Source organism: Aulonocara sp. 'chitande type north' Nkhata Bay, linkage group LG3 (genome assembly GCF_057382095.1).
Source record: "Aulonocara sp. 'chitande type north' Nkhata Bay isolate Kocher_YH1m ecotype deep benthic linkage group LG3, A_spYH_male_GT1.1, whole genome shotgun sequence".
In the NCBI taxonomy this organism is placed as follows: Eukaryota; Metazoa; Chordata; class Actinopteri; order Cichliformes; family Cichlidae; genus Aulonocara; species Aulonocara sp. 'chitande type north' Nkhata Bay.
The window spans coordinates 9350241-9365566 of NC_141346.1; the positions used below are offsets into that span (position 1 = coordinate 9350241).

Genomic DNA, 15326 nt, shown 5'->3' on the forward strand with positions numbered 1-15326 from the left:
GCAAAATACAATAACGTAAACAAGCAAAATACAAGAATGGCTAATCTGAAACTAATAAATATATGTACAATATATAATAGTATATGCATTTCTGGATGTGTATACTAAATGTTTTTCTACGTGTGTGTGTGTGTGTGTGTGTGTATACACATTTTTTACAAATTAAATAGAGTAAAAATAAAATAAAATATATAAAAATATACAGAGTTGAGACATGTGCAAAACAGTGGCATTACTGTACAGTGTGTAGTGCATAATGTTGAAGTTCCAGTAGTGAAGCTGAGGTGTCTTTGAAGTGTTCAGCAGTCTGATGGCCTGATGGAAAAAGCTGTCTCTCAGTCTGCTGGTACGGGACCGGATGCTGCAGAACCTCCTTCCTGATGGAAGTAGTCTGAACAGTTTATGGCTGGGGTGACTGGAGTCCTTGATGATCCTCCCCGCTTTCCTCAGGCACCGCTTCCTGTAGATGTCTTGGAGGGAGGGAAGCTCACCTCCAATTATCCGTTCAGAGCACCGCACTACTCGCTGGAGAGCTTTGCGGTTGTAGGCGGTGCTGTTGCCATACCAGGTGGTGATGCATCCAGTGAGGATGCTCTCAATGGCACAGTGATAGAAGGTCCTGAGGATGCGGGGGCTCATGCCGAATCTTTTCAGTCTCCTGAGAAAGAAGAGGCGCTGCTGCGCCTTCTTCACTGTTTTGTTTGTGTGTACTGACCACGTAAGATCCTCAGCCAGATGTACTCCAAGGAACCGGAAGCTGCTCACTCTCTCCACAGCAGCGCTGTTGATGGTGATGGGGGTGTGTACTTCTCTGCACCTCCGGAAGTCCACTATCAACTCCTTTGTCTTTGCGACGTTGAGGGTGAGATGGTTGTCTTGACACCAGTGGGTCAGGGCGCTGACCTCCTCCCTGTAAGCCGTCTCATCACCGTTGGTGATAAGACCCACCACTGTAGTGTCGTCCGCAAACTTCACAATGATGTTGGAGTTGTTAGTGGCTGTGCAGTCGTAGGTGTAGAGTGAGTACAGGAGAGGGCTCAGTACACACCCCTGTGGAGCACCAGTGTTCAGTGTGATGGGGGATGAGGTGATGCTGCCCAGTCTGACCACTTGGCGTCTGTCAGACAGGAAGCTAAGGATCCAGCTGCAGAGGGAGCTGCTCAGTCCTAGATCCTGCAGTTTCCTGTCCAGCTTCGAGAGAACGATGGTATTGAATCCTGAGCTGTAATCTACAAACAGCATTCTCACATACGTGTCTCTCTTCTCCAGGTGTGACCTCTGTCACACCTGGAGAAGAGAGACACACCTTTTACAGAGGTCTTAAAGTACTTAAATCACTGCTGATAGTCTGGTTGTTTATATTTTCACGTTTTTGTGTCTGTAGGGCTGTTTGATGACGATTTGGACTCCTCTGGGAGATGAGGACACACCCACATCTGTTCCATACTGCAGCCATGGATGGTGTTACAGGTCAGAGTCAGCTTTGGGCCATCAGATGCACACACTAGAAAACCAGCACCTGGACTTCATGCAGGAGAGAAAGCCTAATCCAGCAACTAATCCAGAAGTTAATCCCTGAGCAAACAGGAAAGGGAAATGGATTTTGAAATGCAGTTTATTTTTTTGCCTGTCCCATTTGGTTCTTTAGCCGTCAGAATTGTTGTCTGAAGACCAACAAGGATACCCAATGGATTTACTTTGCCAAATGGATCATCGTGGCATTGCCGTATTGGTCCATTTGATCGACCTTTGTTTTTATTATTTATTATATTTTATTTTCAGATGTTACAGACGGGACAGACATGAGTGAGGGATAGGAAAGGGAGAGAGAAAGAGGAAGGAAAAGAAAAACAGAAGGGGAGAGGGACAGTGAGAAAGGGGGGGAGGAAAAAAAATCTCCTGGATCACCTGTTGAGAGAAGAAGAATAGAAAACAAGCAAAAAAAACCAAAGCAACATACTAAACACAACACCATCGCATTAATCTAGCTAAGTGTAAATAGCAGTAAATACTAAATATTCAATGTTGTTGTGCAGCACGCAGGACAGAAAGCGCACAATGTGCTTTGAAGTAGCAGCCAAGAAAGGTGTAATTTAAGTCTACGAACAGTGAACACCCATGTGCATACCTGTGTGGATCAGCGCGCTTGTATTCAAATGGTTTCCACATGTAATGGTCTGCAAGAGGATGTAGCGAGCCATAGCCCCGTCCCCCAGGGCATGAAGCAGGCATGGAGGAGATCCAGGCCCCAGACATCCAGAGGCCGCAGAGTGCGAGAGCCCAAGGAGGACCACCGGAGGGGCATCCGTGCTACCCTCATGGGAAGGGCTGAGGATCCCCAGACGAGGCGTCACCCAGTAGCCACCGAGCAGAAGCTAGAGGGGGCTGCACCGGCGTGCCCGCCGGCTCTGCCGGCAGCCAGCTGTGCCAGAGTGAACCGAGCCGCAGGCCCAGAGGCCAGAGGCCCGAGGGCCCCCCGCACCCCGGAGGAGGCCTGACCGAGCAACAGGCGCCAGGCCCCGCCAGGTAGCCACCGGGAGTGAGCTGGTACATACCTGAGCGCCCAGCCCCGGACACCAAGAACCACCAATGCACCGACCCCTGAGGGCATCAGTCACCGGCAGGGAGTGTGGTGAGGGGAGATAGGCCTTGGAGGGCCTGGGAGTTCCCAGAGAGGTGGAGTCTAAGACCCGACCTGACATATAGACACAGACAAACAGACCAACGTAAGGACTGACATAAATGGACATGTACACAATCACACTCCCCAAACATACTCTATACCCCGGGTCCAGGTACCCTCGCCCCCAGAGGGGGAAACAGAACCCAGAGATGTTACCCTTCCCCCCGGGGTGGAGGCAAGCAGACCGTCCCAGGCTCCGCAGCAGCAGGGAGGCCAATCGGACAGCTAACATCTCCTCCCAGCCCCCCCGCCCCGATGGCTAGCAGAGAACGGGGGTGTGTGAAGACCCCATACCTCCCTCCTCCCGCTCATGTGTAGTGTTGCTGCGTGTTGTTCTAAAGTGCATTTAAAACAAGGGAGAGCATGGTGCTGCTGCCAGAGAGCAGCAGGTGTTAGCACGGCCCCTCCCGAGAACCCTCAATGTCTACATGGATTTAAAATTGAGAGGTGGGCACCAGCGCCAGAGGTAGGTTTGAGTACACAGACCGTCCACTGGACACCGTTAACGTGCCCACCCTCAAGGCCCTATATATATGTGTGTGTTATGAGAGTGTAAGTAATGTGGATGTCTAAGTTGTGAGATAAAATTGAGGCACAGGTGGCCAGAAGGGGACAGAGGGGGAGGGGGGGGGAATGTCTCCCCTGCACCCTTGTGACACACCCGCACCCCAAGGCCCTACCTCTGTGGGTGAGTGTGGTGGAGCGGGAAGAGGGAGGTAGCCGGGGATGGGGAGGAAAAGAAGGGAGGGGAGGATGCCCCTCCCTAGGGCCAGCTCCCCCGCTGACCCCAGTAGGCACCCCCGTCATCTGGTACCCACCAAGGCAAGGGAGCCCAGGTCCATCCAGAAATGCAGTTTATTTAAGTGCAATTCAAAAATGAATTTACAAATGCAGAATTTATTCTACAATTCATTATTTAAGCACAGAAATCTTTATTTCAATGCGTGTGGCTCTTGTGGTCCTCCATATGACTCAGCAGGTGGGGGTAAACGCAGTTTCTGAGTTTGACTTCGCCTAAGGAATGCAGAAATGGCTCCGCTATGCTCCGGATGGGGGGGCAGGATGCCCGATATCCAGCCCAATCCTGGAGTAAACTAAAAACAATGAGTTGTAAATAAGTCATTTAACAAAAAACGTCTTCATAGGATAATATTTTTTTCTTGATGCAAAAATGTCTATTGTTATTTTGTTAATTACATATGTAACGGATGTAAAGGAGGTATTTGTGATTTAGCACAGGTGTTATTCTAGAAGGGAAACCCTCCTCAAAAACGTACGGAGCAGTGGGGCCGCCAAGGGAATGCACTGAATTAAAAACTGTATAATTAAAATATAATTTATTATACAAACAGTTAAAAATGCAAAAGAAATTAAAACAACCCTGGCTAAGGGGTAACACAATAAAAATCCATAAAACGCAACATTAAAAGTCCAGTGGCATCCGCCACGATATAAAAGTCACAAAGAACTAAAAAATCCAGCGAAGTGGTGTAAAAGGGAAACCCAGCGGAGTCCTCCCTTTCTCCAGCGTTCCGCGTCCCGGTACGCTGGAGAAAGGGAGGACTCCGCAGTCACTATTCTTTTCAGGCAGTATTCAGTCGTAAGAAGGGGATAAGTCGAAGACTTACCCCAGGTGGGCAGAGCTCTCAACTCCGCCCGCCGCTTCTTTAAAACTGCAAATCGGCACCAGCTGTCTCGCCGCCTCTGCTCTCCCGCAGTGCACAAGCTGGGCTCTTGCTGCTACTGCCGTCCGCCTGTTCGCTCCGCGTCCCTAGTCGCTGGTGTTGTATCGTCCTCCTGAACGCCAAGCTCCAACCCTTGGGCTTGCAGGCGCCGCCGCCTGACACCACTCACTCCTGCCCGTCTCTCAAGCCTCCCCTCAAGCCTCTGTGGTCTTCCAGGCCCTCTTATTGGCCCCCGGGACCTCCCAGGTGTGATCAGGTTTATAATCAGGTAGGGGCGGAGTCTTTCCAGGACAAGTCACCAATAAATACCATAAAAACATGCAGTAAAACTCATACAAATAAACCATTGTACAATATTAAAATATTAAAAAGGTAAAACACAGCAAACATAGTAAAAAACCTAGATAACTTGTCCCTTTCTACCCCGTGACATATAATGACTTGATGCTTAATGTTATAGGGATATTATAATGAACATGGTAAGCTGAAAGACAATGTCTAACATATACGGTAATCCTGTTTTTAGATGATACACAAATGTCTTTTACGCAGTTTAAAGTATTGATTGATTAATTTGCAGTGGTTTAGTATTGAATGAAATACCTATTAAGTCCTCTTTATTTTTAATCATGATGTAATTATAATTTTAATCTTAACCATTGGTGCAAATGTTGTGGAAAATAAACACTAGAATTCAGGATTTTTTTCATTATTAAGTGAGGGTGCCAAAGTGATGTAAAATCGATGTCAAATTTGAAGATTATTCTGATATCCAACTCTAACATTGTTTCAATATTAATTGAGGATGTAGAAGTGATGTAAAATGAATGTCAGATTTCAATGTTAATTGAACGGAATTGCCTGATATTGATTTAACATCATGTCAATGTCTTTTTGCTATCTGCACTCTGCTTTCGCACTCACATTTTTGGAGATAAAATATCTTTTAGGAGCAGGCCTACGCCTCCAAACACTATCTACACAAAGATATCTGTATATGATCCCCCAGTTATACAAGCTATTTGTTCTCTTTTTCCTGCCCCACCCTTCTTCCGCTTTTGAATCCTTTCACTTCTTCACTTCTTATTAGTACATCGAGATCTACCAGGCCCCCCACCAGTCCCCTCCAAGGCTTTTCCCAAGTCGTAGCTCAGTTCATGTCTAAGAGATTCACTTTTGTCTGCTAAAATTGTTGTCAAACCTAAAATGAGGATGTGGGCCGAGCTAGGTGAAATAAGTGGAAATTTAATGAAGCTCCGCCTTCTCACGTCACTCACCTGAGAGAAATGAGAAAACAGGCTGTTCCTCTTTCTCAGTACAGAGCGACGCACAGACGATCAGACTGAGCTCAGACCAAACTAGCAGCTTCCTCTGAGTGAGTCCAGCTACAGGAGAGAAAAGTGGAAAACTCCAACACTGCTGCTTCAAGCTGCTGACGCTCCACACACTGAATGTGAGTTTGAGCAAAAACACGGCTCAAAGGAATTTTCAGTGAAGGTGGTAGAGGAGGGAGGGGAGCCAGGACTGACTGTACTGCCTCTCTCCTGTTTTCAGCTTCACTCGCAGACTCAATGGCTTCCAGATCAGAGGAGGATCTCTGCTGTCCGGTCTGTCAGCAGGTCTTCAGAGATCCTGTTATTCTGTCATGTAGCCACAGCTTCTGTAAAGACTGTCTGAAGAGATGGTGGAGAAAAAAACAGATATGTGAGTGTCCAGTTTGTAAGAACATATCTTCAAAGGATGATCCACCTTTAAACCAAGCTTTAAAGAACCTGTGTGAGTCGTTCCTGCAGGAGAGAGATCAGAGAGCTTCAGAGGCTCTCTGCAGTCTGCACTCTGAGAAACTCAAACTCTTCTGTCTGGACCATCAGCAGCCAGTGTGTGTCGTCTGCAGAGACTCAGAAAAACACACCAATCACAGATTCAGACCCATCGATGAAGTTGCACAACAACACAAGAAGAAACTTCAGGAAACTCTGGAGCCCTTAAATAAGAAGTTAAAGGTTTGTGAAGAAGTTCAAGTAAAGTTTGATCAAACAGCAGAACACATTAAGGTCCAGGCCCGACACACAGAGAGGCAGATTAAGGAGCAGTTTAAGAAGCTTCACCAGTTTCTAGCAGATGAAGAGGAGGCCAGGCTGGCTGCACTAAGGGAGGAAGAGGAGCAGAAGAGTGGGATGATGAAGGAGAAGATGGAGGCTCTGAGCAGAGAGATAGCAGCTCTTTCAGAGACAGTCAGAGCCACAGAGGAGGAGCTGAGAGCTGAAGATGTCTCATTCCTGCACAACTACAAGGCTGCAGTGGAAAGAGTCCAGCGCTGCCCCCTGCTGGATGATCCACAGCTGCCCTCAGGAGCTCTGATAGACCAGGCCAAACACCTGGGCAACCTGACCTTCAACATCTGGAACAACATGAAGGACATGGTCTCCTACACTCCTCTCATTCTGGACCCAAACACTGCTCATCCACAACTCATCCTGTCTGAAGATCTGACCAGTGTGAGAGGAGGAGAGAGGCAGCAGCTTCCTGATAATCCAGAGAGGTTTGATTTGTTCTGCTCTGTCCTGGGCTCTGAGGGCTTTAACTCAGGGACTCACAGCTGGTATGTTGAAGTTGGAGACAGTACACGGTGGTTACTGGGTGTGTTAGCAGAGTCTGTGGAGAGGAAAGGAAACATACAATCTGGATTATGGGAGATATTGTTTGATGGAAGTAAATACTACAAACACTCACCATCAGCTCCTCTCACTGCTCTCTCAGTTCAGAAGAAGTTCCAGAGGATCAGAGTGAATCTGGACTGGAACAGAGGAAAGCTGTCGTTCTCTGATCCTGATACTAACACACACATACACACCTTCACACACACTTTCACTCACAGGATGTTTCCATACATTGAAACTGATGGTAAAGTGAAGGTGTGTCCGTTGAAGGTGTCAGTGTCAGTGCAGCAGATGAGTTGAGGATGATGATGTTTCTAATGTTGTTTCCTGTCAGTGAGTTGACGCTGTTAAACTGCAGCTGTCCTCCTGCTGCCTCGTTGTTCCAAAGCTCTTTGTTTCTCTTTTAGTTTCACTGTTTCTTTCTGTTTCTGCTGTCCACCTTTTCATATGGAAAATCATTTCACTGTTTCTCACTGAATGACTCCCCAAACTAGATTTGAAATTCTATCAAGTTTCTAATCATTACAAGTGATTCATGTTTCTATTTGATGTGTAAATGGAGATGATTTAGTTTGCTGGGATATGGACTGACATGTGTTGAATGGGAGGAGCAGTTTGTTGTTGTCTTCTTGTCTGTTTATGACAACAATAAATATGTTGTTGAAACAATGATCCATGTTTAACTCCATATATGAAATGTTTCTGATCTTTGAATTCTGTTTGATTAAAGACTTTCTTCATGACACAAATGAGATTTCAGTGTATTAATAGAACTAAATAAGCTCAGAGTTGAAAGGCTGGAGTATTATGTAAAAATTATAAATTGTTCATCAAATTGCCCGGTGAGAGACTGGCGACCTGTCCAGGGTGTACCCCGCCTCTCGCCCTATGACAGCTGGGATAAGCTCCAGCGCCCCCACAAATTTGCTCATAAATGGGTTGGCGCTTCATGTTTTCAGAGTCAAGAGCTTCATTCAGTGTTAATGTTTGGATTTGAAATATTGCCGGTAGACATAGAGTGCAGAGGGTTTTTCAGCACGCTTACACATACACCAGTGATGGCTTTTTATACGTCTCTGGGTCACAGAGTCCAAACAAGATGTCCTGAACTGGGCCTTAGAATCAACTGAAGGATAACATTCGATAGTCAAGGCTACACAGAGTGTGTTTTTGTGTCCATGTTTCTCTTATTTCAGGAAAAGGAACAGGAACTGCCAAAGCAAATTAAATCTTTCTAAACCACAAATATTTCTTCTTAAATATTTGAACACAACAACAGTCAAATAGTGAAAAATAGGAAGTAAGCATGGTGCGACTGGAGTCGTGTGTGTCAAGACTGATTTCAGCAGGAATCGAGAGAGGGGAGAGTAGAGTGAACAGGTATTGTTTAGAAGGGTTCAGCAAATCTGAGCTGGCAGCAATCGCTTCAGAGTGTCAGATCAGAACACTTGCAACTTTTCAGATGCAAGAGGAACAAACTGCCAGAGTCCAGGAATAAAGTTGTCATTCTTTATATTTCAAGAATGGCCCACACGTGGGCGAGAGTGTGGGGTGTGAGTGTGTGTGGTTTGGTCTTATGAACGCACACACTGTCGGTTGTGCGGCTGCCATTTGTCTCTGAACTGAAGCTGCATGTGTGCACATGAGCCAGCTTCAAACTTGGCAGTTTTGTGTCTGGATTAATGCAGGAAGATGTTAAATATTTGAAATACTGTATTTGTGTTTCTGATAATATCTGTGAATACTGGATTACTAAAGATCAGAAAGAACTGCGTTTTTCCACATTATTACTTCTGGGGTTTTTTTTCCACTTTCAGAAATTATTTTTGAGAATAATTCAATTAAATTCAATTGTATTTATATAGCGCCAAATCACAACAAAAGTCGCCTCAAGGCGCTTCAAAGATACAGAGAAAAACCCAACAAACATATGACCCCCTATGAGCAAGCACTTTGGCGACAGTGGGAAGGAAAAACTCCCTTTTAACAGGAAGAAACCTCCAGCAGAACCAGGCTCAGGGAGGGGCGGGGCCATCTGCTGCGACCGGTTGGGGTGAGAGAAGGAAGACAGGATAAAAGACATGCTGTGGAAGAGAGACAGAGGTTAATAACAGATATGATTCAATGCAGAGAGGTCTATTAACACATAGTGAGTGAGAAAGGTGACTGGAAAGGAAAAACTCAATGCATCATGGGAATCCCCCGGCAGCCTACGTCTATTGCAGCATAACTAAGGGAGGATTCAGGGTCACCTGGTCCAGCCCTAACTATATGCTTTAGCAAAAAGGGAAGTTTTAAGCCTAATCTTAAAAGTAGAGATAGTGTCTGTCTCCCGAATCCAAACTGGAAGCTGGTTCCACAGAAGAGGGGCCTGAAAACTGAAGGCTCTCCCTCCCATTCTACTTTTAAATACTCTAGGAGCAACAAGTAGGCCTGCAGAGCGAGAGCGAAGTGCTCTAATAGGGTGATATGGTACTACAAGGTCATTAAGATAAGATGGGGCCTGATTATTTAAGACCTTGTATGTGAGGAGCAGAATTTTGAATTCAATTCTGGATTTAACAGGAAGCCAATGAAGGGAAGCCAAAACAGGAGAAATCTTCTTAAAAACATTATTTTTCAAGGGAACTTATAAACAAAGATTAATGCTAACTAGTACCCATCACATTATACACTCTAAAAAGTAATTCATCAGGCCTTTTACCACCACTTGATTAAATCCATGGCTGCAACATAAAAATTCTAATTTATTGATTAAAAATTTCAAATTTTCAAATTCAAATTCAAATTTTATTTGTCACACACACACAACCATACACAGTATGACATGGGGGTGAAATGCTTGTAGCTGTACAATGCCCGACCATTAAATGACAGAAGAAAAGTTTTACAATATTTACAATTTACTACAAAAATTTACAAATTAACTTAGGAATTTGAAGTAAAGAATGTGCAAATAGCAGAAGAGGTTATAAAGATAAGGATTATAAATTATAGGAATATTTGGATTATAGGAATTAAGGATTAAGATAGACCTTCTAAGTTGCAAACTTTATTTTTTTGGGTTGTGTTGAAATAATAATGTTGGTAATTACATTAAATTAATTTTATATGTAATTTGAAATTAAATCCCAATGTTAGTGGGTTCAAAATAAAATCCAAGTTGTAATTACTTAAAGAAATTGAATAGATAACTTATTTTTTTTCCACTGTAACTTCTGATTTCAAATTCCCTCCCCTACCGACTTAACTAGCCCGGGCAAATTCACACATGTTGGGTTGCAAGGTGCAAGCTTTTGTAAAAGACATTTCAAGGTAAGTAACATTTCATTAACAAATAACAGTTCTACCAAAGCAAAGCATTTGTGCTGGACACCTGTAGTGGATTTGTGTATGATGTGATGCTCATACAGATAAGGAAATACTTTGCACTACCACATGTAGCTAATGCTAGCCATTCTAAACTTTAGCACAGCAGAGGATAAGACTTATAAAGTTTCATTTGACAAAAGTCTTCAGCTAGAGAGTGCAACTGTGGCTAGGAAAAGCGTGGTTAAAGTTTTGCTACACAGTGCAATCTAATTTCGATCTTAAGCTGATTTTGTTTTTCTTTTTACCAAAATTAGAAGCCTTAAACTGTGAATAGTTTTGTCAGAGGGATAACCTAGAGGCTTCTTTTTTCCAGCACTCATGTCACATCTTTTTTGTTTTGTTTTTTTTGTTTTTTAAAAAAAATCAGATTGTGTGAAATATTGTTAATGTCATTCCAATAGCATTATGCTGGCATAGGCTATGTGAATCTACTTAATATTAAGACTTTATGTAAGCAGTTAGTATAGTGTGATAATCTAGGGTCATTAGTGCTTTGTTAATTTGGGACACATTTTTTACAAAATGGGCTGGGAGTGAACAATGTGTAAATTCGAAACCTCTGCAAAAACAGGGTTGCTAAAACATTAGAGATTACACCACGGTTATGGTGGGGAAGTCTCCCTTGTCTTCACCAAGATTGTTTTTGTTCCCTCAAAACTTGGGGTAGCCTTAGATCACTTCTATCCTCTTTAAATAATGTATTACAGCATTCATTAATGCAGTATAGCTAATAGTCTGCAAGGTTTAATTCTTCTGTTTGTGTGGTCTACAGATAAAGGAGGAGTTCAAGAGAATAACCACTGTAAGCCTTGAATGGCTACACTTGACCATTGCACCCCAAAACTGATGGATGTCATTTTATCAAGGGGAGGAGCTAAGGGAGTGAGAATCAGGCAGATCAAGGACATGCTTCTTGAGGTAGGACAACTATTTAGACTTTGGGTAGCTTTGAAATGCACTTTGTTGTCAGTCACCCATGTATTTTATACTCATACTTTATTTTTTCTTAAATAGCACAATACAATTGAAACACGCAGAGAAGTAGCCATCTGCTGCCTTATCACTTTCCTTGGAGAGAAGGACGAGGACCTTTTCATGGAGTTTGGTGTAAGTAATTCAGCATTGTGTGTGTGTGTGTGTGTGTGTGTGTGTGTGTGTGTGTGTTCCATTGATCATCTGAATTCATTAAGATTCAGTAAGTATAAAAGTCTAATCTATAATTCACTAACCTATTTTTTAAAATTTGCTTTACAAGGACACCGAAGAACTTAAGCCAGGTGATGAAAACTGCCATCATCAGTGACCGGTACACCTCTGGATCTAACCATAAGACTGCAACCATTGTGGTGGAGGAAACAAAAATCATGGAGGGCCAGAATTTCCCAAGGTGCTGTGTTTTGCTCATGGGCATAATATATGCTCTCAATCTGAGCGAATGCAAGGATCTCAAATATACTTTTGAAGTTGTTCAGAAGCTGTTCCTTGACCTTGATGGAACCATCATTATGTTAAAGATGTTGACTCTGTTTCAAAAATTGTTAACTGTTTTGAATCCTGTATGTGTAACATTGATCTTAAAGGTGTTTGCTGCATTGTGTAATAGAAAGATGCAAGATCTTGTAAAGTTTGGTAGGCATTGAAAGTTAACATTTACTGAACACTTGCATGGAAGTACCTATTACTGCAACAAAATGTTTTCTAAGTAGATTTTTTACCAATTGAACACATTTGTTTCTGTGATGTTAAATACATAAAGGCATATTCTATAACTTGGCTGTGATGGTATAAATCTAAATTTCTGGTTTATTTTCACTTTTTAAATACAAAGTGTTGAAATGCCTACAGTTCAAAATAAAAAAAGTTATTTGATAAAAAAAAGGTTGAATGAATTCCTTTCTTAAAAGCTATTACAATAAAAAAAATAAGAGAAAGCTAAAATGATGATAATAATGATGAAAATCAGCAACTTAATATTTTAAATAATGAACTTTAAAAAATTGTTTTTGTAATTGCTGTAATTAATTACATAACACTTAAAAATCATTTCAAATAATGTGGAAAAAGTAATTGGAGGAACATAATTTTTATGAGTAAACAACTTAAAAATATGTTTTTAAGCTACCAAATATTACGTAAATGGTAATTAAAATCACCTTTGATTATGGAGGACGATTTAATTCCCGTAACTCAATATAGTTTGTTGGTTCAATCTAATTTCAACATAAGTTATCATAACTCAAAAAGAGTAATGGAAACTGTTGCGTTAATTTTTTTTGTTGAGCTTAAACAATAGTTTTTAGAGTGTAGAGTTGGGCACTCCCTTAACCACACGCAAAGCAGAATAAACAAAGTGGAAAAAAAGGGAAGGGCAAAGCAGCAGCTCTTCTGTAACACAGCCCAGAGTAGCAGTAGTGGCTCTGCTGAAAGAAAATATTAAGTGCAAACCAGGTATCTAGAATGTGCAATAAATTGTGCAAAGGCCTGTTAAAACATTTACACTGACCATTTCCAGTCAGATGATGGGGGTGTGATTAGGCCTCACTGAAAGTAGAAACCTATATTTAATAGTCTTTTGTGCATTACTGCACAATTTAGATAGAACTGTTCCCTCTTTGGAAGGCCATGACAGAAACTGTATCCCATGTACTAAACCCATTAATACTCATCAACCTATATTCTCTCAGACCAGGGCCAACAGTTTGTATTCTCTGTATTTGTATCTGAATTTCTAGAAAATAAAGACTTCAAAACATCATCCCTAAAACTACCCAACTTGAAAGAAAGGATGAACCATTGAGGTAAAGATTGTTTCATATGTTGTTCGGCTCAGAGATTATTAAATCTCCGTCAGTACCGGCGTACAATCGCAGATTATGTAATAGACCTTCGGACCGCAGCTGCAGAGGCAGGCTTGGCCGGGTCAAGCCTTTCAGGAAGTTTATAGTAAATGGTAAATGGACTGGTTCTTATATAGCGCTTTTCCACTCTTCTGAGCACTCAAAGCGCTTTACACAACTTGTGCATTGAATGAAGCTATGAAAGATCAAATGGCCTCACCTGACAAGCCAGCCACCTTTGAGGCGTTAGCCTCTCTCTCCCTTTGTATTGATAATTGTCTGAGGGAGAGAGAGGGAGAAAAGAGTTATAGTTACCAACGTTCGCATGTGATTCACAAGCCCTGTCTTCTTCTCTCTGTGTCATTAATCATAAACCAGGTCACTCACTTATTTCAGGCTCTTGTTGATTCAGGCTGTAAACATAACCCCTTGATTTGTATCTGGCTAGTCAGTTAAATATACCTCTCCTGCCCCTGGATTGCCCTTTTCTGGCCAGTGCTAACGGTAACCATAGAGAGACACTGCCTTTCTTCATCATCTGTTCATGGTTCAGGGTTCAGGGGTGGCCGCTATTTATCATGACCTCCATCCAAGAGGTTTTCAATAACAGTAAAGCCCTGTCACTTCCACCATTCCATGACTGCACCATAGAACTCCTTCTCAGTGCCAGTCTACCCACCAGTCACCAGTACAATCTGTCAAAACTAGAATGAGTTGCCATGGAAAACTTCAATGGGTGCAGGGTTTGTTTTTGTAGGGGAAAGGATGACTTGCATTGCCCCTGACTTCCAGGGCCTCAAAGAAAAAAAACATAAAAAAAGACCCCCTTCCACTTGTAACGGGTGTATTAAAAAATAATTTATATTTCACCAAAGATCCATCCTGCAGTGTTATCTTGCTTTGTCAGTATTGGTTATGCATATGTGTTTATTTATATATGTTTATTTTCTGCATTTATATTTTGGGAGCTTTTATTTTGTTTGTGTGACCTTTGACTTCCCACGAAGTCACTTCCTGTAGCTGCGCGCCAGTTTCCTCAGTCGCGTAGAGGCCCCGCTGAGGAGAGGTGAGCGTAAGCTAGTGTTCTCAGTTACAGAGCGAATAAACACAGTTAAAGTAACTAAAAAGTAATTCAAACACTGCTCGTTCCCTTTGTGCATTTTGTCTCACAGTTCTGTTTGATATTCTAGTGTGAATTATTGTTTCTCTGCCAAGTACAGCACTTTATAGTAACATGCTAGTTAGCCAATCTCAGATGAGAGCATAGGAGCATGCACGTGGCTTCCCATGTGGTCCGCTATCCTTCTCTCTCCCTTGAAGGTGTTCATGAAGAAGTCCAGTAAAGTGAAGTTGCTGTACTGTTTTGTTTTATTTTAAACAGGTATGTGAGCTCCCTCTTTTATTTTTGTGTCATGTGAACTGGTTATATCTTCTGTTTGTTTGTGATACATGTTCACTGTTTCAACTTACTGTAAATATGTAAAATTGCCACTGGTAAATGAAGTCTCCCTAAAGTATAATTTTGTTGATGAGGTAATTGTCACTATATGTTCACGATGCAGTGCATTTTTGTTTGTTATATATGAATATAAATACATTTTAGCAGTATTATTTGGTAATTTGATTTGTTGTGATGTTGCACCTCAGTCGCGTAGAGGCCCTGCTGAGGAGAGTTCTGGGAGAATAAATCCACCCAGCTGGCAAAGTGAGAGCTGACTCCTCTGGTCATTCGCACAACACAACGCAGAGAACTGACGGCAATAAGAGTTTAAGGCCAGACCGGCTACAGTGGTGCCGTGACGCAGATCCACATCACTTCAGACTTGCTCGTGGTTCGTGGAGACGCGATCAACATCAGTTTGGTCACCAGAGGTTGCTGTAATGGACAATGTAATGTAAGCTTTGAACACAAATCCCAAGCGTTCGAGGAAACACTTGCACCTTTGTTTTTGGACTGTTGTTTACAAGGTAAATTTAATTCTGCTGTTTGCATTGTACATATGTTATAACAATGGATGATGAAAAAGTTTCAAGTGATGGGTTCAGCTTTGCCATGGGAAGAGGGAGGGTAATTGAGGGGTTGCCTAGT

At 42.5% G+C, this 15326-nt stretch overlaps 1 protein-coding gene across 1 annotated transcript; it reads left to right on the forward strand.

Annotated features, from left to right (window-relative positions):
* Positions 1-5725: 5725 nt before the first annotated feature.
* Positions 5726-7328, forward strand: LOC147333837 (nuclear factor 7, ovary-like). Its single transcript, XM_086270493.1, has 2 exons — positions 5726-5821; positions 5923-7328. The coding sequence occupies exon 2, from the start codon at positions 5940-5942 to the stop codon at positions 7326-7328; it is 1389 nt and encodes a 462-aa protein (XP_086126619.1). The 5' UTR covers positions 5726-5821; positions 5923-5939.
* The last annotated feature ends 7998 nt before the right edge of the window (positions 7329-15326 follow it).